Source organism: Schistocerca gregaria, chromosome 1 (genome assembly GCF_023897955.1).
Source record: "Schistocerca gregaria isolate iqSchGreg1 chromosome 1, iqSchGreg1.2, whole genome shotgun sequence".
NCBI classification, from domain to species: domain Eukaryota; kingdom Metazoa; phylum Arthropoda; class Insecta; order Orthoptera; family Acrididae; genus Schistocerca; species Schistocerca gregaria.
In genome coordinates, this window is record NC_064920.1 from 922500877 (window position 1) to 922527875 (window position 26999).

Below are 26999 nucleotides of genomic sequence, written 5' to 3' on the forward strand. Positions count from 1 at the left end.
GGCGGCGATAGAGAGCACTGGGTGCACCTGACTGAAAATTGTTGCTCATGTCGACACCAATGACTCCTGCCGTCTGGGTTCAGAGGTCATCCTCAGTTCGTACAGGCGGTTGGCGGAATTGGTGAAGAATCAGAGCTAACTATTTGTAGTATCATTCCCAGAACGGATCGCGGTCCTCTGGCTTGGAGCCGAGTGGAAGGCTGAAATCAGAGGCTCAGACGATTCTGCGGAGATCTGGGGTGCAAATTTCTCGACCTCCGCTATCGGGTGGAGAAATGTATGGTCCCCCTGAATAGGTGAGGCGTGCACTACACGTCGGAAGCGGCTACAAGGGTAGCGGAGTACGTGTGGAGTGCACTTGGGGTTTTTTTAGGTTAGAGAATTCCTTCCCTAGGCCCGACATGGTCCCTCCTGAGATGCAGCAAGATAGGAGTAGGCAAAATGCAGCAGGGAATAACAATATTAATGTGCTAATAGTAAACTGCAGGAGCGTCTATAGAAAGGTCCCAGAACTGCTCTCATTAATAAACGGTCACAACGCCCATATAGTACTAGGTACAGAAAGTTGGCTGAAACCGGATGTAAACAGTAATGAAATCCTAAACTCAGATTGGAATGTATACCGCGGAGACAGGCTGGACAGTGAAGGGGGAGGCGTGTTTATAGCGATAAGAAGTGCAATAGTATCGAATGAAATTGACGGAGATCCGAAATGTGAAATAGTTTGCGTGAAGGTCACGGTTAAAGCAGGCTCAGACATGGTAATTGGATGTCTCTGTCGGCACCCTGGCTCAGCAGCTGTTGTGGCTGAGCACCTGAAGGATAATTTGGAAAATATTTCGAGTAGTTTTTCCCACCATGTTATAGTTCTGGGTGGAGATTTTAATTTTCAGGATATAGACTGGGAGACTCAGACGCTTATAAGGGGTGGCAGGGACGAAGAATCCAGTGAAATTTTTTAAAGTTCTTTATCTGAAAACTACCTTGAGCAGTTAAACACAGAACTGACTCCTGGCGATAACATATTAGACCTTCTGGTGACAAATAGACCTGAACTATTTGAAACAGTTAACGCAGAACAGGGAATCAGCGATCATAAAGCGGTTATGGCATCGATGATTTCAGTCGTAAATAGAAATATTAAAAAAGGTAGGAAGATTGGTCTGTTTAGCAAAAGTGACAAAAAGCAGATTACAGAGTACCTGACGGCTCAACACAAAAGTTTTGTCTCAAGTACAGATAGTGTTGAGGATCAGTGGACAAAGTTCAAAACCATCGTACAATATGCGTTAGATGAGTATATGCCAAGCAAGGTCGTAAGAGATGGAAAAGAGCCACCGTGGTACAACAACCGAGTTAGAAAACTGCTGCGGAAGCAAAGGGAACTTCACAGCAAACATAAACATAGCCAAAGCCTTGCAGACAAACAAAAACTACGCGAAGCGAAATGTAGTGTTAGGAGGGCTATGCAAGAGGTGTTCAATGAATTCGAAAGTAAAGTTCTATGTACTCACTTGGCAGAAAATCCTAAGAAATTTTGGTCTTATGTCAAAGTGGTAGGTGGAACAAAACAAAATGTCCAGACACTCTGTGACCAAAATGGTACTGAAACAGAGGATGACAGACTAAAGGCCGAAATACTAAGTGTCTTTTTCCAAAGCTGTTTCACAAAGGAAGACTGCAGTGTAGTTCCTTCTCTAGATTGTGGTACAGATGACAAAAAGGTGGATATCGAAATAGACGACAGAGGGATAGAGATAGAATTAAAATCGCTCAAAAGAGTAAAGGGTGCTGGACCTGATGCGATACCAGTTCGATTTTACACAGAGTACGCGAAGGAACTTGCCCCCCCTTCTTGAAGAGGTGTACCGTAGGACTCTAGAAGAGCGTAGCGTTGCAAAGGATTGGAAAAGGTCACATGTCATCCCCGTTTTCAGGAAGCGACGTCGAACAGATGTGCAAAACTATAGACCTATATCTCTAACATCGATCAGTTGTAGAATTTTGGAACACGTCTTATGTTCGAATATAATGACTTTTCTGGAGACTAGAAATCTACTCTGTAGGAATCAGCATGGGTTTCGAAAAAGACGGTCGTGTGAAACCCAGCTCGCGCTATTCGTCCACGAGTCTCAGAGGGCCATGGACACGGGTCCTCAGGTAGATGCCGTGTTTACTGACTTCCGCAAGGCGTTCGATACCGTTCCCCACAGTAAGAGCATATGGACTATCAGACCAATTGTGTGATTGTATTGAAGAGTTCATAGATAACAGAACGCAGTATGTCATTCTCAATGGAGAGAAGTCTTCAGAAGTAAGAGTGATTTCAGGTGTGCCACAGGGGAGTGTCATAGGACCATTGCTATTCACAATATACGTAAATGATCTTGTGGATGACATCGGAAGTTCACTGAGGCTTTTTGCGAATGATGCTGTGGTGTATCGAGAGGTTGTAACAATGGAAAATTGTACTGAAATGCAGGAGTATCTGGAGCGAATTGACGCGTGGTGCAGAGATTGGCAATTCAATCTCAAATTAGACAAGTGTAATGTGCTTAGATCCCTTATCATTTAGCTACAAAAGAGCAGGTCAATAACTGAAAGCAGTTAATTCCATAAATTATCGGGGAGTACGCATTAGGAGTGATTTAAAATGGAATGATCATATAAAGTTGATCGTCGGTAAAGCCGATGCCAGACTGAGATTCATTGCAAAAATCCTAAGGAAATGCAATCCGAAAACAAAGGAAGTAGGTTACAGTACGCTTGTTCGCCCACTGCTTGAATACTGCTCAGCAGTGTGGGATCCGTACCAGATAGGGTTGATAGAAGAGATAGAGAAAATCCAACGGAGAGCAGCGCGCTTCGTTACAAGATCACTTAGTAATCGCGAAAGCGTTGCGGAGATGATAGATAAACTCCAATGGAAGACTCTGCAGGAGAGACGCTCAGTAGCTCGGAACGGGCTTTTGTTGAAGTTTCGAGAAGATACCTTCACCGAAGAGTCAAGCAGTATATTGCTCCCTCCTACGTATATCGCGCGAAGACAATATGAGGATAAAATCAGAGAGATTAGAGGCCACACAGAAGCATACCGACAATGCTTCTTTCCACGAGCAATATGAGACAGGAATAGAAGGGAGAACCGATAGAGGTACTCAGGGTACCCTCCGCCACACACCGTCAGGTGGCTTGCGGAGTATGGGTGTAGATGTAGATCTTTCAACGTATGTCTTCAGCTTCCTCTGTATTCTTCAATGAGTATGCCCCGTCGAAGGCCGGATAGTTGATATATATTGACGCCTGTTGACAGCGTAGCGTCGTAGTTGATATAACTGGACGCTTGTTGACAGCGTAGGGTCTTAATTTTATCTATCATTTCACATATATGTAATTTTTCTGGCGAGAATGAAGGAGCTAAATTAATTTGAAATGTGATATTTTGACTAGCAAACAGGTTATTCAAAATTACAGCGACATTGACACGTGGATATCGAACAAGCACATAAGTAATATTAGAATATCTGAATTTTTTAGGGGGGTGGGAGGGGAATTTCATGCCATTTTATATTTATTAATTTCCAATAGAAAGGTGAGTACATTTATTCTTTAGATAGGTTCTTTTGTATGAAGGCCGAGGCTATGAGTGCAAGTTTACTCCAATATCCAGCCACTTCATACGATATGAACAGAGAATCAGAAGTATCATCTGTGCAACAGACAGTTCAGCTGTAGGTGGCTGCGATTCCAGTGGTCGCGGTGGGAACGGCACGTGGAGACGTCTGTTGGTCCGCCACACATGAAATTATCCTATGGCATTATTGGCCGGGAGAACTCATCCGCGATTGTTCGTCCCCTTACTACAAGTCTTTTTTATTTACACAGTTTCGGTGACTTGAACGTCGATGATGATAAAATGATGATGATGACAACACAGCACTTTATCACCTACATAATAAAATCTCCGATCCGGCTCGGAATCGATACTAGGCCACCTGCGAGGTAGACCGTCTTTCTGACCCGCAAACCCTCCTTCTTTTTTTGCACTCGGATTTTTCAATCTACGCGAGTGGTCGCCTTAACGGTTTCTTGATTTTAGAAAAAATTCTTCTCTCCGAAGTTAAATCCCTTCTTCTTTTTATTGGAAAATAGCGATTCAGTGTTTTATATTATAGATTCTGTTTGAGAAAAATATTTAATTTCAATGATTGTTGGGAAAGAAAAATCTACTTTTAAGAATATTCGATCCGGAGACTCTTACACTATTAAACTATGGCGTTTTGCATTTTTTGGTGACGGCACTGTATTTTAATAAGACACAAATACAATGAATCTGAGGTCACCCATCCGGTAGTGAAATATAAGAACTACGACGACTCGAAAATATCACAAAATAAACGCTGTCTACTCCCAACTCTCCACAGTGAAGACTGAGGTATGCGTTCTCGGAAAACAGTCTTCTTCAGTTTACCATTTAGGGACTCAAATCAGTGTCCACCAAAATCAACTTCTTTTATCCGTTGCAACCCAGGTACTGGGGCATCCTTGAATGCACTGTTTAGGTAATCAGCAAAGGACTGGCGGTATCGGGAAATGATTTGCAATCGATTGTCTCGTTCCTGTTTGAATGTCTAAGAGTCAAGTACCTCTCTGAGCCGGTCCCATAAAAAGGGTAGTGCACAGAAAATCCATTGATCCAGTTCATCGCGCGTACCTTGATTGTAGAAAGATGCAACAATTTGTTTCTCTGTAAATGGACGAAGAAGCATTCGTGCTCAGTAGTGTGGGACGGACTTGGAGACAGAAGGCAAGTTCCTTCTGAATTAGAAGTCACGTATCAGCAGAAGTTCCACATTCAAGGCAATGTTCATTTGCGTCCATCACACGACACCGCATGCACGTTGGGGAGTCGGCAAGAGCAATCTTGTGCAGTCTTTGCATTGTCGAAAAGATTGTCTCGTTCCTGTTGGAATGTCTAAAAGTCAAGTACCTCTCTGAGCCGGTCCCATAAAAAGGGTAGTGCACAGAAAATGCATTGATCCAGTTCATCGCGCGTACCTTGATTGCAGAAAGATGCAATAATTTGTTTCTCTGTAAATCGACGAAGAAGCATTCGTGCTCAGTAGTGTGGGACGGACTTGGAGACAGAAGGCAAGTTCCTTCTGAATTAGAAGTCACGTATTAGCAGAAGTTCCACATTCAAGGCAATGTTCATTTGCGTCCATCACACGACACCGCATGCACGTTGGGGAGTCGCCAAGAGCAATCTTGTGCAGTCTTTGTCTTGTCGAAAAGATTGTCTCGACGTCGAGGTACCTGGTGTCGCCGATCTCCGTTGTAAGATATCTTCAGTGGATCGCTTGCCACACTGCAGGCCACTTCAATCTTGGTTGATGTCTTTCCTCCACATTTCGAGGATGATTCGTCGTCAGCTGACTGTACACGTCACGTGCCACAGTAGCCGTTGTACAAGGAAGATTCGCGTGCACTTAGCTGTAATTGGAGAAAAATGTGTTGACGTGGGACAGCACAGGCTTAATGTGGGGAACTGGAATAGGTGGCAGGTGGGATGGAATCACCAGTTCATCAATGAGACCGGTGAAACTGTGTCGACGATGGATCTACATCGTGATCGTGGTGTTGAACTAAAGGGCTGTCGCACGTGCTCGAACGTTGTGAAGTCCCAGCCTTCCGCTGCGAGGAAGGAGGGTATACCTTGAAGAAGGTTGACGGATCCTTACAGGAATATACGTAAATACCCTACCCGCCATCTGGATCGGCAACACTTATCTTGTTATGTAAGAATGTAGGCTTTCGAGGACATTGACACTAAAGCCAATATCTTTTGGCTCGTTAGGTCGCCTCATATTTCCACTAAAATAATCGACGTTTAGACCCTCTGCTGGGATCTTCTTCAGGATTTAGTGATGTCCTTTACTGCTAGAACACGTATCTTGTTGCTGATATCATGTGGGCCCACAAGTACAGTTGTTTACTTTGCTTTCTGGACACGAGCTTCAAACTGGGAATCTGAATGTGTGTGATGTATTTTAGACTGTTTTGCATTTTAAACTGGTACTGGTATGAGCAAGCGTCAACTGCGGTCGGAACGTTAGCGTCCTACAGCGTTAATGGCCGTCGACATTGCGTCGATGTTGGTATCTACTCGCTGTGTGGTTTGCAATCGTGAGCTGCCACGTTTGTGATGAGTTACGAAACAAAACGTACCTCTGCGGACAGGTAGTTTGTAACCTAACAGGTTATTTTCTTAATAAAGTGACGCTGGTTTTAGGAACATCGTAATAGAGTAACAACGGAAAATAATGCCTTCCACGGAAGTGTGCTGTTCCCGTGTTTGGAATGAATCTGCAAGTAGGATCGAGCAGCGTCGCATCGTAATGGAGTGCCAAGAGAAGGTAGCGCTTTCCTCGAAAGGGTTCTGTTCCCCTTTTGGGAGGAGGAGGAGATTAGCGTTTAACATCCCGTCGACAACGAGATCATTAGAGACGGAGCACCAGCTCGGATTAGGTAACTATGGGAAAGGAAATCGGCTGTGCCCTTTCAAAAGCACCATCCCGGCATTTGTATGAATTGATCTAGTAAAATCACGGAAAACCTAAATCAGGATGGCCAGACGCGGGATCGAACTGTGGTCCTCCCGAATGCGAGGCCAGTGTGCTAACCACTGCACCACCTCGCTCTGTCCTCTTTAGGGAGGGAGCCTCCCCTCTCCATTTTCTCTTAATTATTCAACTTAAACATGATATTACACAACACACACACACACACACACACACACACACACACACACATACACACACTCGTCAGATACACCTAAACATACAAACCTCACACTTCGCTAAAGATTGGGCCCATTGTGCGTGAAGGATAGAAGAACCTTTCCAATTAGGTGGATCGGGACAATGGCACTCGTCTTTATTGTAGAAGTGCAGTCAAACGTAACTTCACCACTAGCAGGTATGAACCATGGTGACGAAACTGACATTTATCATACACAAACTGCCTTCCTAATTTACGCGCCGGCTGGTGATTAGCAGCTATACTACGACACTCGGTAACTGTAACTTATCATGGCTCCTGTTTCTCTCTCTCGATCGTATCCACCCTATGGTGTGTTTATAAACATCAGAAGGTATTCGTTTGTAATCCTTTCTAGATTGATTGCTCTGTTGAAAAATTTGTGTGATTTCCTAAGGGACCAAACTGGTATGGTCATTGGTCCCTAGCCTTAGACACTACTTACGCTAACTTACACTAAGTTATGCTAAGAACAACACAAACACCTATGCCCGAGGGAGGACTCGAACCTCCGGCGAGAGGGGCCACGCAGTCCCTGACATGGCACCTCAAACCGCGTTGCCGCTCCACGGGGCTGCTTTGTTGATCTATGAAACATGCTGATCAGTACTAGGGCCCTCTATTCCGTGGCTGCCAACTATTATGGACTGTCCGTAGCTCTTACGTATTTATCACTTTGATTACGAAGTAAGGGGACGTTACTGTAAAATTACGTAAATAGATATTTTACAATTTGATGAAGTTTTCAAAGAATCGAAAAAGATACTGTTTACACTTCTCTAATTATAGATAGTAAAATATTTTAGAGATTGTAATGATTTCCTTCATGAGTACGCAGTAAACCTTTCTGCAGAACATTACCCCACTAAAGGCACGTTTACACTGGGTTCAAAACAAGTTCTGCAACGTTGTACACTGCAAGTACATGACTACTGATGCTTGCAACATGTTTTCAACATGTTGACAACACAAAAACAGTGTTCCACGGCTGTGTCGGTAGAGATCAAAGGAACATTGTTCCTTACTTGATACTACCAAATGCCGCTACGCAGCGTTTGTCTTTGCCCCGTCTGCAATAATGCGTGTTGTCTTCACGTGTATTACTTTAGAGAATCCAGTGGATAAAAAGCAGAATTTAAAAAATTGTCGCTGTGTGAGACAAAGGAGTGCCTCTGGATTATTTGGAACCATAGTTATCAAAATATTAAACAGAAGCAGCAGCAGACATTAATTAAAATGTATTTCTCTTATTTCCCTAAACCGCAGCAACAACAGTATTCGTTGTCTGACTTTGTAAAATTTGTCGGTGGTAAGTTACGTGAGCTGTCGACATACGAAACGATGCTGACTGCAACAAAAATTACACTTTTTATGAGGCAGAAATGACTGTGTCCGTAGTAAACGTAGAGGTGCAGGAGATCATCAGCGGCATATGTACGAGTGAAAGTAAGACTGAAGAAGTTTTACTTTATTGAAAACAATTGGGATTAATTTTAATATGAAAATAAAAATAAACATATAATCAATTAAATATACCTTCTTTATTTAGGATCGGAAAATGTTGAAAAGTACATAAAGGGCTAGATCAGGCTTCTAATTTTTGAAATTTTCGGGCGGGGGTGAGTTGTCGTACTCCCGCACCCCTCTCCATCTCTGCCAGGTAATTACTGACAGCTTCTTTTCCGGGCTGGCAGCTAAGCATTTCCCTTATTCTATTGCAAAAATTAGTTAGTTATGAAAAAGTAAATGTAAATCATCGGCGCAAAATTGTGGAGCTCAACTTTTCAAGTTTTTGCGTCTTTCCCGTTCACCCACATTTCCAGAAATAAATCTGATAGAAGAATGTAAGAATTCACTGCTTTATTGCGGCCTGTAGTAGAATCGAGTATCCTTGGGCTGATTTTCACTTGTTAGAGGTGAATAGATGGGCAGGGTCAGATGTATCGCTACACTTACTATTTTACGTACTATTATTGTTTTCAGCGGATTCGCCAGCTTTTTATTCAATCACAAACCATATCTTTTTTATAACAGACTTCTCGGTCCACTACAAAAATAAAATTGAAAGCTAAATCGTTTTCTGTATATCAGCATTAACCACTTGTTTTACGACATTAAACAGTTGTTTACCTAGGTTCAGAAGAATAACATTGTTTTCTGGTTTAAATTTTTCTGAGGAAGATGAATCATATTGCCAAACATTTTGTTGTACTATTAATTCAGGTCTTGTCAATAGCCAATGTATACACACTTCGGATCTGCGGGAACAGCTGACTTTATCCGTAAATACCGTTTTAGCTGGCATCAGAACCATATCGATCCCTATATCAAACCATTATCTTCTTGACGGATTTTCATTTTTCTGGCGTAAAAGCTACACGATTTTCCGTAATAAGAGATACGTTGCCCTCAGAGAGATGAAAGCGAGGGGTGGGGGGTCAATGTCCCTCGTCACTGCTTTTGGTCATATAGTCATCAAAGAATGAGGTTTACAATGTCAACTGTTGAGTGTAGGAGTGTTGTTATTAATTTATGTCTCACATTAATCAACTACTATTCTGTGTAACGAAAATAATGCTTGAGGGCATACATTCTTGTTCCAGAATTTAGTTCACAGTTTAGTTCTTGAAAGTAATCATGTTTTGATTCCTATTTCTCTTTTTGCTTTTTATTGGTACGTATAAGCAATAATAACTAAAATTTTTCATAAGATACGTGACGTATGGGAAGAATTGATCAACAACTCATTAAAGACCGTAATTACTGTCGTCTGTTGTTATTCTTAAGGCATTTTTCTGCGATATGTTCACATCATCATAAAAAATTAGCCGTCCCTAAGTACTGACTGTACATACACTGTTAGATCAGACTTACCCAGTCACCAACTAGAACATATTAATGTGAGATGTAAGCGCTCCTCGCGTTCAAGGCAGTTTGGACGTTGCAGCCTACACTTTCAGTGAGGCGTCTGAATGTCTGAGGCGGGGTTTCAGCTCATACTTCCCCAAGAGGTGAAGAAAAGGTAGTGACGGTGGATGAAGAGTTCTGGAGTGAAGTTAAAAAAGAAAAAAAAAAGTTCACATGAGTTCTTAAGGGACCAAACTCCAGAGCTCATCGATCCATAATCTTACACACCACTTAAACTAACCTATGCTAAGAAAACACACACACCCATGCCCGACGGAAGACTCGAACCTCCCGCGGGAGGGGCCGCGCAGTCAGTGGCAAGGTGCCTCTAACCACGCGGCCACTCCGCGCGGCAGCGAAGGTCACATTCTGACTCGCCCTAAAGACTTTTCGTGTGGTTCAGGTCGGGACTCGGGGTTAGCCAGTCCATTTTCGGGATGTTATTCTTCACGAACCATTAATTAACAGCTTCTGCTTCATGACATGGTGCACTGTCAATCTGATACAAGCAACAGCAGCAGCAATAGCATTAGCTACAGTCACAGCGTGTGACAGTTTGTAGGTTGTATCAGAAAGATAGGCCCACTTTGGAAATACTCCTTATAAGTAGAGGAAGAAAATATGTTAGACGGTCATGTGACCAGAAACGCTTCATTTGCGTATTAGAGCTCTGCTTCTATATTCTTCAGCACGTAAATCGTGGAAAACGTAGTTGTGAATATGAGAGTAGTCATTCAGAGGTACAGGAAAATAACGTATCAGCAGAGTATGAAACACTTTTCTAAGTAAACTGTCAAAAAGGCCATCCATTCGGAAGAATACATGCGCCACCGACGCATTGAAGCCCTGATGCGCTGATGTATCTTTGGAAAATTGAGTAATGTTTCACAGCGTACCGCTACAGAAGCATGAAGACTGTACAACGTGTAACGGGGTTCTGTACACGATATCTTGCAGATTCCCCGGCAAATAACTCTAGAGAAATTTTGAGCTGGAATCCACGGGGGGCAAGCAGTTGGTCGATCCTGAACTAGTCATCTGTGTCACGGAATCTCTTATTTAGAAGGCTACGAACATTAACAATGAAATGGGTGGGAGGCGGGTGAGGGGGGGGGGGGGGGGGTGGCAAAACTCCAGCGTGCATGAAGTACATGTTTTGTCGCACTCATAAAGGCAAATGTTCTGGCAGAAAAGGTTGATTATTCTCTTAAATTGCATGGTAAGTTTCCGTTGACCTCAGGTGGATGAATATGAAAAATCTTTGCTGATAACGTGATAGCACACCTGTTCAAGGATTCTCGAATCACATAATAAGAAACAAGAGTGAACCCAGAGTTCAACCATCTGAGCCTCAGTTTGTGATTTCTCTCTTGGCACTATTTTATTCGGTATTCACCATTGTTTGAAATATTCAGCATAACATTATTCATTTTATTTGTTAAGTAGTGTGATTCAAACCAGTTGTGCTTGTCATGATTAATGTGATTACTAAGAAGAGTAAAATATGAGCTATAGCATGGAAATAAAGCGTCTCCGAACTCATGTCCGCATAATAGATTTTATTGCTCTCTGAAAATTTGGCAATACCATTTTGTTCCACCCTGCATTTGACAGAATTATACAACTGACTTGAACGTCAGGATCATACAAGAGATTGGTGTGATCTTGTATATGTTACTAAATGAAAAACGTTTTACTAACAGAAACCATTTTTACACAACATCGCTAATAATTTAGTAGTATATGTTTCTGCTGTCTTCACCATCGTGAATCACTTCATGAAAGAAATATTTCTTGATTATATTCTTATTGCTCAAGTGTTGGCACGCCTTGGAATCAGTATGTAATGTGCTGTCAATATATAAGATTTTCGTAATTCTGGTATCCCTCTCTCTTAAGCACATCATGTTTCACATGGGCTCTAAGATGTATTTTATTTGCATCATCAAAAATAGTCTACACTACCTTTACAAAAATAGGTATTCAGAAAGAAATGTCTAGTGTTCCGTTCTACATTCTCCGAGTCTCTCCTGTTATAACTTGCACATTCAGTCAATCTAATTCCTTCTCCGCTACTGCCAATCAAAACTGAATTTTCGCCCCTAACGTAGCTATAGTTCAGCTGGTACTCTGCCAAAGTTCAGCTACGTTGCCTGTAATGGAGGCTGGTCGCTACAGGGACGTGAAAAAGGCAATGTACAGTTCCTACAGCCAAACGTTTTCCACAAAGCCGCTTCATGTTATTTATTTGTTATTTTTTTCTGAGCTCTATGGGACTTAACATTTATGGTCATCAGTCCCCTAGAACTTAGAACTACTTAAACCTAACTAACCTAAGGACATCGCACAACACCGAGTCGTCACGCCGCTTCATGTCTCTCTACTCTTGTGAAGATAATTTAACATATTTAACACGTCAGCACATAAGTGTTTAAGGTGAATGAGATGTTGTAAGATTAATTTGACATCCTTGTGATAAGCACGTACACTGTGATTGACCTTTTTTTTGTTCTATACATACTTTAGCGATCTGACTAGAGCAACTAATTTTGTCGAATGAACTCCACACTTCGTTAGTTCTTTTAAGAAGAGGTATACCAACAACCTGTTGCTAGAAAACAGTGTTGGAAAAGCTCCTAACTGTCTTCACGTATACATGCAGTCCAACTGAATTTTTTTACCTAAAATACATTTTGACGCATGTGAGACATCAGCGATCCGCTTTCTCCAACTCACATCGTTAGATGATTACACTTAGAAGTTAACGACCAAATTGCTTTTCGTTAATGAACTTAGTTACTGAGAATAATACTCAGCTATATTTATTGAAGGGGAATGCTGTTATTTTTATTCTCTTGAACAGAGCATTATTTCAACTATGATTAGAGACATCTGAGCCAACATAAGTTTACGTAATAGGTTGTTATGTACCTAAAGATGTGCTACACTGTTTGGAGAACTTATCAGGTAGCCACCCGCGGCAACGCCGAAGTATAAGAAAGACGAATAAGAAATATTAACGCGTATACTACTAATCATTATTTTATGCTCCACTCCATTCGTTTACTTAATAGCATCAGGGTATTTAATACTGGTACAAAGTACCCTCCACCATGCACTGTCCAACACGTACGTGTTTCTACCTGTACTTTTGTAAACACCACATCACTTTCTGCAGACCAACAGTTGCAAAAGTAATGCTTTGGTCTACGACTTCCCTTACTTAGCAACCTGAATTACAAACTGATTCTACAACTCCCACCTGTGCCTCCACATTTATCAAAGAATTTCTATAATCCATCGTGATGGTTACCTGTAATACCAGTACTGAGCTCAACAACATAAATCAAAGCTGAGCCGTCGACTTTACTCTGCACATGCGGATCACACGAGCACATTAATAATTCAGAACTGGTATGTTAATTGACATAACCAACAAGCACAACTTTGACCAACGTCCGATGCGATTCGATGCAGTGCCCCTTCATTGAGTTCCGCAGAGCAGAACTGCACCAGCCATGTTTATTAATAGGGGCCCAGATTTCCATTAAAAAGCATGTTGCGTACATTTTTGCATGTTTTGGCAATATTTGGAGTAATGCGTATTTCGAAAATTTTGTTGTATAATAACAAGAATTTAGAGATTTATAGATGATATTATATTAATTTCCGGCTTCAGTGCGTATATTTTAATAAACCGCGTGATGGCACCTTTTACAAATGTTACTCATACGGATTACGCTTCAACAGCAGATCTTGAGTAATTTCGTGAATTTTGTCGCCGTACGAAAAATTCTTAGTGAGCTAAAGCTCCCAAATTAGTTCGATAGATGTGGGGAGGAATCAATATAGGTCCCTACTTCGTGCCTTCTCTCACTGCTATCAGTCCTTGCTATGTACGGTTAGTGAAACAAAATGTTTAGTACTTTTGCTATATGCTATGAAAAATATGTTGCCAGCGATAAATGTGCGATCATTTATAAGAACAATAACAGCTAAGCGAAGCAATATCTATTTTTGGTATGATTTATGTGATGCTTTAGTAGGAGGAAACATATAGTATGAAAAACTGGTAGGTCCTAAATCCAAATCATTTTTTGGAAAGTACACAAAATATGACATCCTGTATACACCGACGTCAGGGGAAAAATTACGTTCAAATATCGTATGGTCAGGTATATGAAAAAGTACTTAATATTCAAGTTAGTTTCCACAGGCACTCATTTAAAGTTACGCACAAATTATTTGTTTTTCACATTTCGTCATTGAACTGTAGGGATTTCATTTTGCAAAATTCTTGGGAGAATGTCTGGTGGTTGAATGATTTTCCAAGACTGTAAAAACTAATTTCATGGACTTAAATTTGTCTCAACTGTAAGATTAATTATTATTAGATGAAATTGGAAAAGACTTGGAATCTTAAAGAAACAGCCCTCAGTTCACATACTACTTACCGTGTATAGAAAATCTCCTATTTCGAGAATTTAGTGAGAATATGTCGGTAAAGTGTTATCTGATGTGCTGCTAAGCTTTGCAAAAAGCAAACCATTATACAGTTGCAAGTCTATGTAATGAAGGAATGGGTAATCACTTGTAAACCGAAAATACGCACTTGCATAATATCTAGTCCTTTTAGATATTCCAGGTACCATTGTTTCGATCAGTAAAGAAAGTTCGTACACTTGGTGGCTACCACTTATTTTTGGTATCGAAGAGTATCTGTAAGTGTTCCTCAAGTTTTAATTCAATTTCCTGTTCATTACGTCAAATAGTACAATATTTGCGAAAGAGCTTCTTAATTATGCATTTTTACATTACTTTATTAATTTCGAGTTCCGCGTGACATTAAATTTGTCTCAACTGTTATATTAATTATTATTTTGTTAGTTAAGTATTAGATGAAATTGGAAAACACTTGGTAATCTTAAAAAAATGGCCCTCAGTTCACAAACTACTTACCGTGTATAGAAAATCGTCACCACCAAATATAACTGCACAACATGGCGGAAAGTGAATCTCCCCGCACAACCCGTCACCTTTCGAATGTCCGTGGCTCCTTAACCTCTATCTCCAATCCAAGGGATCTAGATTTCCTGGTAAATAAGGCGTACTGCCTGTAAGTAATGGATGTTTTTGTGAAGCAATGGGGGAAAAAACGACCAGAATTGTGGCAAAATCAATCGCGTGAATTGAATCACGATAATGTTCTCGCTCACACCTCAAAGCTTTCCGTAATTTTTTGGCAAGAAACAAAACCTTTATGTTGCCTCAGTCACCGTATTCACTGGACATGCTCCTGTTGGACTTCATTCTATTCCCGAGGCAAAAGAGAACCATGGAACGACGTTGTTTTGTAATCCTTGGTGATTTAAAAACCACAACGAAAAGTGAGTTCCAGAAGTGCTTTGAAGACTGTAAAAAGCGTTTGGCACAAGTGTACCACATCTGAGGGGGATTACTTTGAACGGTACATAGATGATGTTTATGATCAAATAATGATACTTAAAGAAAAACAGAAATTCTCTTTTCTTTCTGATCGCAACGTGTACAGGCATAAGCTTGCCGTAATTCATGTTGTTGCCTAGCTTAGTGACGTGTACCATATGTCATAAGGTAACTTCATATTGTGGGAATGTTTTTGTAATTTACAAAGTACTTTCTGTTTTGTTCGTGTTTTTTGAGATGATTTCATAACGAGTTTAGGCCCTAAAATAGTTATCAAGTAATAAAGAAATGTAATATTGCAACTTACACGTTCCTCTGCAGTTGATAACATAATATGATAAACCATACAGTTGCTGATATCCTGCCTTCTAGAATCCTGGAAATTAGTAAATAAAATTTGGAAGATAGCTCATATAGAATTTGTTGCATAGAGTAAAGTAATATTTCGTATCTTTATTGTGATAACCGTTTGACACTGTCGTATTTAATGTTGTTTACTAAGTACTGTTGATTTCCATTTCGAAGACTCATTGCTTCACCATCAGACGCACATGAGGAGTGTGGCGTATTGTACAACCACAAAGCATAAGGGACCATCAAACAGACGCTGCTGCAGTGTATATGCAACGTAGCGCGTTTCCGATGCGGGTATGTATGCACCGACATGTAGGCAAGAGATAAGTGTTGCTTCGTGTCTTTCCGAGGTGCGCGCGGAAAATGCGGGAACGTAAAGTACGGCGACGTTATTACCAAATGCATCTAAACAAGATCAACGTGAAATTGTTTTTAGACTGTTGAAGAAAAAACGCCGGTAGACATCCATCGCAGAATGAAGATTGTTAAGGGGCAGCATGTCTGTCGAAAACCAATGTTGTGGATAATTACGACCAGGGGTACTGCTGCTTCATGATAACACACGTCTCCATACAACAAATATCGTACCGTGAAAGGTACGCCAACTAAAGTGGGAACACTAGAGCACCCGTCCTATAGTCTTGATTTCTCCCACCATGCATTATCAAGCATTCGGTGCCTGAAAAAAAAAAAAAAAAAAAAAAAAAAAAAAAGCGGGGAGGATCGCAGACTTATGTCAGATTATGATGCGCAGCAGGCAGTTAGGACTATTTCATGCTTTAGGACACGATGTTTTACTAACCGACTATCTTCAACCTGGTGCTTCGGTGAGATGATTGCCTCCCTGATCACGACGATTTTGCCTGATTGGAATACCTATTACGGACCCTGTGGCCTTCGAAAGGAAATATTTTAACCCGTTTATATTTTATTGCATAATAGGTTACAATCCTTGATTATGAAATTATATACACTACTGGCCATTACTATTGCTACACCAAGAAGAAATGCAGATGATAAACGGGTATTCATTGGACAAATATATATAATAGTTCTGACATGTGAGTACATTTTCACGCAATTTGGGTGCATAGATCCTGAGAAATAAGTACCGAGAACAACCAACTCTGGCCGTATTAACGACCTTGATACGCCTGGGCATTGAGTCATACAGAGCTTCGATGGCGTGTACAAGTACAGCTGCATATGCAGTTTCAACACAATACCACAGTTCATTACGAGTAGTGACTGGCGTATTGTGACGAGCCAGTTGCTCGGCCACCAGTGACCAGACGTTTTCAGTTGGTGAGAGATCTGAAGAACGTACTGGCCAGGGCAACAGCCGATCATTTTCTGCATCCAGAAAAGCCCGCACAGGACCTGCAACATGCGGTCGTGCATTATCCTACTGAAATGTAGGGTTTCGCAGGGTTCGAATGAAGGGTAGAGCCATCTGAAATGCAACGTCCACTGTTCAAAGAGCCGCCAGTGCGAACATGAGGTGATCGAGACGTGTAACCAATGGCACCCCATACCATCACGCCGGGTGATACGCCAGTATGGCGATGACGAATACACGCTTCCAGTGTGTGTTAACCGCGATGTCGCCAAACACGGATGCGATCATCATGATGCTGTAAACAGAACCTGGATTCATCCGAAAAAATGTTTTGCCATTCGTGCACCCAAGTTCGTAGTTGAGTACACCATCGCAGGCGCTCATGTCTGTGATGCAGCATCAAGGGTAACCGCAGCGTGGTCTCCGAGCTGATAGTCCATTCTGCTGCAAACGTCGTCCAACTGTTCGCGTAGATGGTTGTTGTGATGCAAACGTCTCCATCTGTTGATTCAGGGACCGAGACGTGGCTGCACGATCCGTTACAGCCATGGGGATAAAATGTCTGTCATCTCACTGGTAGTGATGCCAGGTCGTTGGGATCCAGCACGGCGTTCCGTATTACCCTCCTGAACTCATCGATTCCATATTCTGCTAACAGTCATTGGATCTCAACCAACGCCAGCAGCAATGTCGCCATACGATAAACCGCAATCATGATAGGCTAGAATCCGACCTTTTTCAAAGTCGGAAACGTAAGGGTACGCATTTCTCCTCCTTACACGAGGCTTTTCAACAACGTTTCACCTGGACAACTCCACATATCATCTTAACACCGTCCGACCATTACAAGTCAAAGCTTAAGCAAGCTTTATGTGAAGAACTACAGCGACCATTGCTTACCTGGCTTGAAAGTCGACATGATACCCATCGAACACGTAATGGATATGGTTATCCGGTGTACGCTATCCTCGGATTTTTAACAACTCTCATTAATACATATACCGTGAAGGAAATAGGCCAGAATTATATCCAGCCCGCATCTAATTTCATGCCATGGCTTTCAGAGAGTCTGATTTTTACTATATATACTGCCAAGTGTAGACAGAATTCTTATTTCAAGAGACACATGTCGTATACGGTGATTTAATCCTAATTTATTTTTTATTTTTCATGTTCCTCATCCATGCTATCATTCTCATTTCAGCTACATGTATCAGTTTTTATGCAACAATTCTGACAAACGCTAGTATATTTCTATTCCTCCCGTTACAAGTTCTCTTACCTTAGAGCATCTAAGACTTATACCTACACGCATTAGGATGTGTAAAATACTAGCACAATCTGAAAGCTGATGAGGATTTTTGCAGACGATGCTTTTCTCTACAGAGAAAAACCGTTACGAAATGGTGGAAGACCTGCGGTAGATCGATATTTGGTGCAAGAAGTGGCAGCTGAATCCTGCACGTGAACACGGATAGATGTTCATTAATACTGGCTACGCCATTGGTGTTGTAATTGTGGTCTTCAGTCCTAAGACGGGTATGATGCAGCTCTCCATGCTACTCTATCCTGTGCAAGCTTCTTCATCTCCCAGTACTTACTGCGACCTACATCCTTCTGAATCTGCTTAGTGTATTCATTTCTTGGTCTCCCTCTACGATTTTTACCCTCCACGCTGCCCTACAATGCTAAATTGGTGATCCCTTGATGCCTCTGAACATGTCCTACCAGCCGGTCCCTTCTTCTTGTCTAGTTGTGCCACAAACTCCTCTTCCCCACAATTCTATTCAATACCTCGTCATTAGTTATGTGATCTAATCTTCAGCACTCTTCTGTAGCATCACATTTAGAAAGCTTCTATCCTCTTCTTGTCCAAACTATTTATCGTCCATGTTTCACTTCCATACATGGCTACACTCAATACAAATACTTTCAGAAACCACGTCCTGACACTTAAATCTACAGTCGATGGTAACAAATTTCTCTACTTCAGAAACGCTTTCCTTGCCCTTGCCAGTCTACATTTTATATCCTCTCTACTTCGACCATCATCAGTTATTTTGCTCCCCAAATAGCAAAACTCCTTTACTACTTTAAGTGTCTCATTTCCTAATCTAATTCGCTCAGCGTCACCCGACTTAATTCGACTACATTCCATTATCCTCGTTTTGCTTTTGTTGGTGTTCATCTTATATCCTCCTCGCAAGACACTGTCCATTGTGTTCAACTGATCCTCCAAGTCCTTTGCTGTCTCTGACAGAATTACAATGTCATCGGCGAACCTCAAAGTTTTTATTTCGTATCCATGGGTTTTAATACCTACTCCAAATTTTTCTTTTGTTTCCTTTACTGCTTGCTCAATATACAGATTGAATAACATCGGGGAGAGGCTACAACCCTGTCTCACTCCCATCCCAACCCCAGCTTCCCTTTCATGCCCCTCGATTCTTGTAATGGGTGTAATTCAGTGCAAATAGTAACAACTGTGTAATACCTAGGAGTAACCGCCCAGAGCGACTTAACGTGCAATTACGATGTAGTAGTAGTAGGAAAATCAGTGACAGGCTGATATTCATTAGAGTAATCTCAAGAAAATATAAATCAAGCGTTTTGCTTTCACGGTGTCCTGATTTCTGTGTGAAATTGATGAATGAGATTTTTTGTACATAAACTGCTAAATAAAATTATGGGACCACTTTTACAAAATGCCGTAAATGTATCTCATTGCATATAGAAATTTGAATTCAGGCTCGAAGGGCTGTAAAGCCGTCTGTGTAATGGTGCCAAAGCGAAGCTCCCTGCGTCATCACCCCCTGGACTTGCCGACGTTGTAGACATTAAGGTTGCGAAAAAAATGTCAGAGTTCAGAAGATGATGTGAAATTAAGTTGGGTTAATGTTACTACGCTGATACTAAATTTCACCAATACGCTGTCCAACGTCACCGTGGACGTATCACATTATGGGAAAGTTGTTACAACCCCTCTCATCCACATTTCCCCCTTTTCTTGATACTTCTGCGATGGAGGTCAGAACGAAGACACCCAGCGTTGAGAACTCGTGGGATTTTTATGCGTGGCCGAGGAAAACATTTCACACAACGTCGCCCAGAATCGACAAGAAAAGGCCTTTCTGAGTCATCAGTGTTCTGACTGGTTTGACGCTGCCCGCCCAGAATTCCATTCCTGTTCCAACCTCATCATCTCAGAGTAGCATTTGTAACTTATGTCCTCAAGTATTTGCTGGATGTGTTACAGTCTCTGTCTTCCTCTACAGTTTTTACTATCTACAGCCCCCTCTAGTACCGTGGAAGCTATTTCCTGATATCTTAACAGATGTCCTAATCCTGTCTCTTCTTCTTGTCAGTGTTTTTCGTAGACTAGTTTCCTCACTGTTTCTGCAGAGCACCTCCTGATTCCCTACCGTATCGGAGCGTCTAATTTTCAATATTCTTCCTAGCACCACCTCTCATATGCTTCGATTCTCTCCTGTTCTGTTTTTCACACAGTGTTTCACTACCGTACAATGCTGTGTTCAAATCGTACATTCTAAGAATTCTAAGAAATTACTACCTCTAAGCAAAGCCTATGTTTCATGCCAGTAGACTTTACTTATCCAGGAAGGCCCTTTCTGCCTATGCTAGTCTGCTTTTTATGTCCTGTTTGGCCGGGCAATGTGACCGAGCGGTTCAGTCTGGAACCGCGCGACCGCTACGGTCGCAGGTTCGAATCCTGCCTCGGGCTTGGATTTATGTGATGTCCTTAGGTTAGTTAGGTTTAAGTAGTTCTAAGTTCTAGGGGACTGATGATCTCAGATGTTCAGTCCCATAGTGCTTAGAGCCATTTAAACCATTTGTCGTGTTTGCTCTGTCTATCATGGGTTATTTTTCTGCTCGGGTATCTCAATATCTTAACTTAATAAACTTCGTAATCCTCAATTCAGATGCTAAGTTTATCTGTATTCTCCTGTCTCCTACTTCTCATTATTTTCACTTTCTTCGATTTGATGTCAGTCCATATTTTGTACGCAGTAGACAGATTCATTCAACAGATCCTGTAGTGATTCATCACTTTCGCTGAGTACAGCAATGCCATCAGCAAATCTTACCATGTAAATCCTTTCTTTTGGAATTTTAATTTAACTAGCTTCTTCTACGACTGGAGCGAAGCAAGAGGGCTGCTTAGGATAGCGTTCGTAATGTTTTGAACGGTTCGTAGTGGTTCCACCACGTACACGAAAGCAAACACTACTGTCCCACTACATTCCAAAGATATGTTCAATGTGCTTGCTGCCTCATGGTATCCTTAGTTGGTCACCACACTGCAACCTATCGATTCCGTCTGCGAAATATGTGGGAATCACATACAGAAAGAGGTGGTTTCATTTACGCCCTTTATGGCATCCACTAAGTCCTTTTCGTTTCGATACTAGGCGATATGTTTTACTGGGTGTCGCAGTGCGCACTTCCATCACAGAGGTGTCAGAAGAAGGGGTGAAATGTGGTTAAGATGGACTTTGACCACCTTCTAATAGTATGATACGTCAACGATGGCGTTGGGAAGAATTGTGGTGTCATTTGGTGCAAACGTCACATCTTTAACCCATCCCACAGATCACATAGACGTCTGAGATCTGGCGTTCTTATCGTATGTGTCGACACCTTACTGTTTGAAGCGTCTCGAAAAGAGAATGAGTGGTGTGACAACATAGGAATCACACAGCAATCTGTTACAAATAATTGTTTGGCACCTGTCGGTTGGCTGTGGGATTCCTATGTTAAAACTTCTATACGGTAGCTGGGAGATAGCCATTTTTAAAACTGAATGGTATGTGTTTGTCTTTTTCCAACGGAGGCTGTGGCCGAACAGTAATCTGTAAGTGTCCTTTAGTTGTGCGTGTCCGAAACTGCCGGCCGCGGTGGTCTCGCGGTTCTAGGCGCGTAGTCCGGAACCGTGCGACTGCTACGGTCGCAGGTTCGAATCCTGATCGGGGATGGATGTGTGTGATGTCCCTAAGTTAGTTAGGTTTAAGTAGTTCTAAGTTCTAGGGGACTGATGACCACAGCAGTTGAGTCCAATAGTGCTCAGAGCCATTTGAACCATTTTGTCCGAAACTAAGCGTGTAATCTTTACGGTAAGTAGCAGTCTATCTGTACCTACATTATTGATATCCGTACCTGGAGTTTTCATTGTTTGACTGTGTGTATATACATAGAAAAATTTATTTCATTGGAGCTTTTTACTTTGACCAAGCCGGTATTGGCCTACATGCGCTTCTTTCGGAGGTTGCATATTTTATTATTGCCCCCCTGATAGAATTTTTGTAGTGGATCTAGGATATTTTAGTTTAACTTTTAATTGGTTTTTGCAGGTCCTCTTTGTGTAACACGAGACATTATGCTTTAGATTACATATGTAAATGTTGAGACATTCATTAAGTGTAATTCATCGATGAAAGAAGCGTTGTTCAAAAAATGGCTCTGAGCACTATGGGACGTAACATCTATGGTCAACAGTCCCCTAGAGCTTAGAACTGTTTAAACCTAACTAACGTAAGGACAAGACACAACACCCAATCATCACGAGGCAGAGAAAATCCCTGACCCCGCCGGGAATCGAACCCGGGAACCCGGGCGCGGGAACGCTACCTTACGATTACGAACTGCGGACCAAGCGTTCTTCAACAGAAACGAACTTTGCTACGATGTATCCAACAAAAAGCGTAGTGCTTCTTCACAGGATCATTTAGTCGGCACGAGAGAGTGACGTAGAGGCTCAATGAACAACAATGGCAGTTGCTGCAAGGGAGGCGTTGTGTGCCACGGAGAGCGTTGCGTTTTGAAGTTCCGAGAGCATGTTTGAGGGAAATTCGACAGACATATTATTTCCACCTACTGTGCATATGTACCGTAAAATTACTACGATCAGAAAATCGGGGACGTTTCCAAGCAATCTTTTTCCCACGCACCATTCGTCGATGGAACGTAGAAGAGGAAAACAGGTGTTGGTGTCGGTGGAAACCTTCACCACACACCGTAAGGTGGCATGTATGTAGATTTAGAACTGAAATAGATGGGAGCTTTCGTCCGTATTGTTCATGTAAATTACTATTAATTACTTGAAATGTTTGCTTGCCACAACTAGGTGTGTAACATTAATACACAACGTATTATGGTTTATAATAGAAAGTATTTTCAGATCTTTGTTAAAAATAGTTTAAGGGATTTCTGTTGTATTTTCATACATTCTCCTTGTTTGTTTTGCAATTAATCTCTAAAAACGTTCGACACGAGCACAAACATACGTTCATATACATTAAGCTATTTTCTGGTAGAGCAGTCGTACGTTTAGAGGAATGTGGTGTGTAATATGGGGGATTTACTGTTTAATTACTAATACGAAAAATAATGTCAGCATCGAACCGAATTCGCAATATCGCAATAAAATTTTTTAAGTACGCGTGATAATGATATTTTACTTTTACGTGCACAGATATGAGAAACTGAAATTAGAAAGAAAGGAAGCATTGGAAGGTTAGTGAAGATGTCAGTGTGCTGTCGTGGAGATCTCTGTGACGTCGATGAAAAATGTTTCTTCGTGTAGCCTGGTCAGCGTGATTTCACGCTTCTCATCGGTTGGAAAAATTTGGCAGGGGGTTGCCAAAAGACTGTCGTCTTACAGCGTCAATGATTGTTGAACTCTGAAAAAGAGTTAAAGCAGTTTACAAATGACGTACCACTGATGTCGTTGAAGCTCAGATGGATTCAGTGCGTAGCTTCCGTAGATATTCATACTAAATTTCACACGCTCCAAACCCCCAAAATAGCTACAAATTTAATCGTGTATTCGTACACATGAGTCTTCTTTTGCAGTAGATGAGACAATTAGAGATTCACGTAGACGTAATATTGTTGTAACACGACTGATACTTCATCCGTATACCCGATGGACAGTGCTTAGACTGTAATACTACACTACTGGCCATTAAAATTGCTACACCACGAAGATGACGGGCTACAGGCGCGAAATTTAACCGACAGGAAGACGATGCTGTGATATGCAAATCATTAGCTTTTCAGAGCATTCACACAGATGGCGCCGGTAGCGACACCTACAACGTGCTGAAATGACGAAAGTTTCCAACCGGTTTCTCATACACAAACAGCAGTTGACCAGCGTTGCCTGGTGTAACGTTGTTGGGATGCCTCGTGTAAGGAGGAAAAATGCGTACCATCACGTTTCCAACTTTGATGAAGGTCGTATTGCAGCCTATCGCGATTGCGGTTTATCGTATCGCCACATTGCTGCTCGCGTTGGTCGAGATCCAATGACTGTTAGCAGAATATGGAATCGGTGGCTTCAGGTGGGTAATACGGAACGCCATGATAAATCCCAACGGCCTCGTGTCAATAGCAGTCGAGATGACAGGCATCTTATCCGCATGGCTGTAACGGATCGTGCAGCCACGTCTCAATCCCTGAGTCAACAGACGGGGGCGTTTGAAAGACAACAACCATCTGCACGAACACTTCGACGAAGTGTGCAGCAGCCTCGACTATAAGCTCGGAGACCATGGCTGCGGTTACCCTTGACGCTGCATCACAGACAGGAGCGCCTGCGGTGGTGTAGTCAACGACGACCCTGGGTGCAAGATGGCAAAACGTCATTTTTTCGGATGAATCCAGGTTCTGTATACAGCATCGTGATGGTCGGATCCGTCTTTGGCGACATCGCGGTGAACGCTCATTGGAAGCGTGTTTTCGTCATCGCCATACTGGCGTATCTCCCTGAGTGTAGTATGGGTTGCCATTGGTTACACGTCTCGGTCACCTCTTGTTCGCATTGACGGCACTTTGAACAGTGGACGTTGCATTTGAGATGGCTCTACCCTTCATTCTATCCCTGCGAAACCCTACATTTCAGCAGGATATTCCATGACCGCATGTTGCAGGTTTTGTACGAGCCTTTTTGGATACAGAAAATGTTCGACTGCAGCCCGGGCCAACACGTTCTCCAGATCTCTCAGCAACTGGAAACGTCTGGTCAATGGTGTTCGAGCAACTGGCTCGTCACAATACGCCAGTCAGTACTCTGGATGAACTATGGTATCGTGTTGAAGCTGCGTGGGCAGCTGTACCTGTACACGCCATCCAAGCTCTGTTTGACTCAATGCTCAGGCGTCTCAACGCCGTTACTACGGCCAGAGGTGGTTGATCATGGTACTGATTCCTCAGGATCTATGCACCCAATTTGAGTGAAAATGTACTCACATGTCAGAACTATTATATATATTTGTCCAATGAATACCCGTTTATCATCTGCATCTTTTCTTGGCGAAGCAATTCTATTGGCCAGTTGTGTATGTGAATGCATGCATCTGAATTTGATAGAATTCTATTCAGGCGTATAGGGTTTCAGCTGAGTGATGTGACGCGCCGCTGTCGCTAATCCGGTGCCCTGGGTGTGCTTTGGCAGCGTGGACGCGCGCAACCTGCCGCAGCAGCAGCAGGCGACGCACTGGACGGACGAGCGGTCGCTGGGCGGGCGCTCCTTCTTCCGGGCGGAGGGCAACTCCTCGCGGCTGTCGATGGAGCGCGTGCGCCAGCAGGACGCCGGCTCCTACCGCTGCCGCATTGACTTCAAGCGCGCCCCCACCAGGAACTCCGTCGTCAACCTCTTCGTCGTAGGTGAGTGCTCGCAGACCAGCAGCTCACAAGGCAGGATGTGCTATAATTAAGTAAAAATAACTGATCCTGAAATGCCGCTTATGTTCGGTGAACCGGGTGCTGACTGATCGTCCAGTCATCCCCATATAGACTTTTCCGCATGTACATCGATATATTCCCGACTTTGTAGGTGGGTCCCTCTTCTCCTTTGCCGATCTTCTTTGTGGGGTTGTACTTAGTATTTACGCCGGGCTTCCCAGTATATGGCCAATTCTGTCCGTCACACTGGAAATCTATGGTAGGAAGGTGGTATCCGACATTTCTTTTTCTCATGTATCACTTCGCCGAGTGTTTGATTTTATGACACTTCTTATGTAACTGGTGGACTACCCATTATTCCTTAGCCGGCCTAGGTGGCCGAGCGGTTGTGGGCGCTACAGTCTGGAACCGCACAACCGCTACGGTGGTAGCAGGTTCGAATCCTGCCTCGGACATGGATGTATGTGATGTCCTTAGGTTAGTTAGGTTTAAGTAGTTCTAAGTTCTAGGGGACTGATGACCTCAGAAGTCCCATAGTGCTCAGAGCCATTTCAACCCATTACTCCATAGAATGCGTTCCAGATATTACTTATCGCGCCTGAGGTGCTGCGGCTCTCATACTCATCTTGATTGCATTATGAACTTATTAAGCACACCCCTTTCCTGACTCGGATGGAGATTTGACAGTTTGTGTAGCTATCCGTCCGGGTGTGTCGGTTTCCGTACACGCTGTATCCCGGGTTTTCACCATCCCTCGTAATCAGCACATGTAGAAATCGTTATTGTTGGTCAGTAAAAACATCAAACTAATGTCGGCCGAACAAACCGAGACAGAATGCAACAGGCAGTTTGTCAACAAGTGGTCACGAAAACCTTAATAGTTTTGTACGTTAGAATTTACTGCACTGTCGAACCATCAGCAGTGTAATGGAAGGACAACAATGAAAATCTGTGCCACACCTGGACGCAAACCCGGATTTCCCACTGATGGTGAACGGCTATATTACCAGTAGGCTAACCGATCACGACTCAAGGCCGGCCCCCAAACGTCCATATGTCATCAACCATGTGTCTACAGCCCGCACTCGTACAATAGTTATTCGTATTCCCGTAAAGTGGAGACATTGTAATTGAAAGTCTCTCCCCTTGTGTCGTTTGATAAATAAGATATTGGACGAAGACGGTATCCGAGCGCGATTCATGGCCAGACCGAAACTTCCATATGTCATCAACCATGTGCCCATAAAGTGCATTCGTACATTCATTTTGTATGTTCCTGTAGAGAAGAGACATTGTAATTGAAAGTCGCTCGTCCGGTGCCGGCGGATGCATGCATGCTTTTCTGAAGGAACGTTGCAACGTACTTCGAAACAACACAGGCACCACAATATCGTATTGTACTAGACCGATTAAGTCATGTGATCTTCGAGGT

At 42.5% G+C, this 26999-nt stretch overlaps 1 protein-coding gene across 1 annotated transcript in view; it reads left to right on the plus strand.

The window, feature by feature from the left end:
• Positions 1–26999, plus strand: part of LOC126275201 (neural cell adhesion molecule 2-like) — a 1450213-nt gene that overhangs the window by 671892 nt on the left and 751322 nt on the right. The window contains exon 3 of the mRNA XM_049977177.1: positions 25338–25549. Within this exon, the coding sequence (XP_049833134.1) occupies positions 25338–25549 (212 nt within the window). The remainder of the gene's footprint in view (positions 1–25337; positions 25550–26999) is intronic.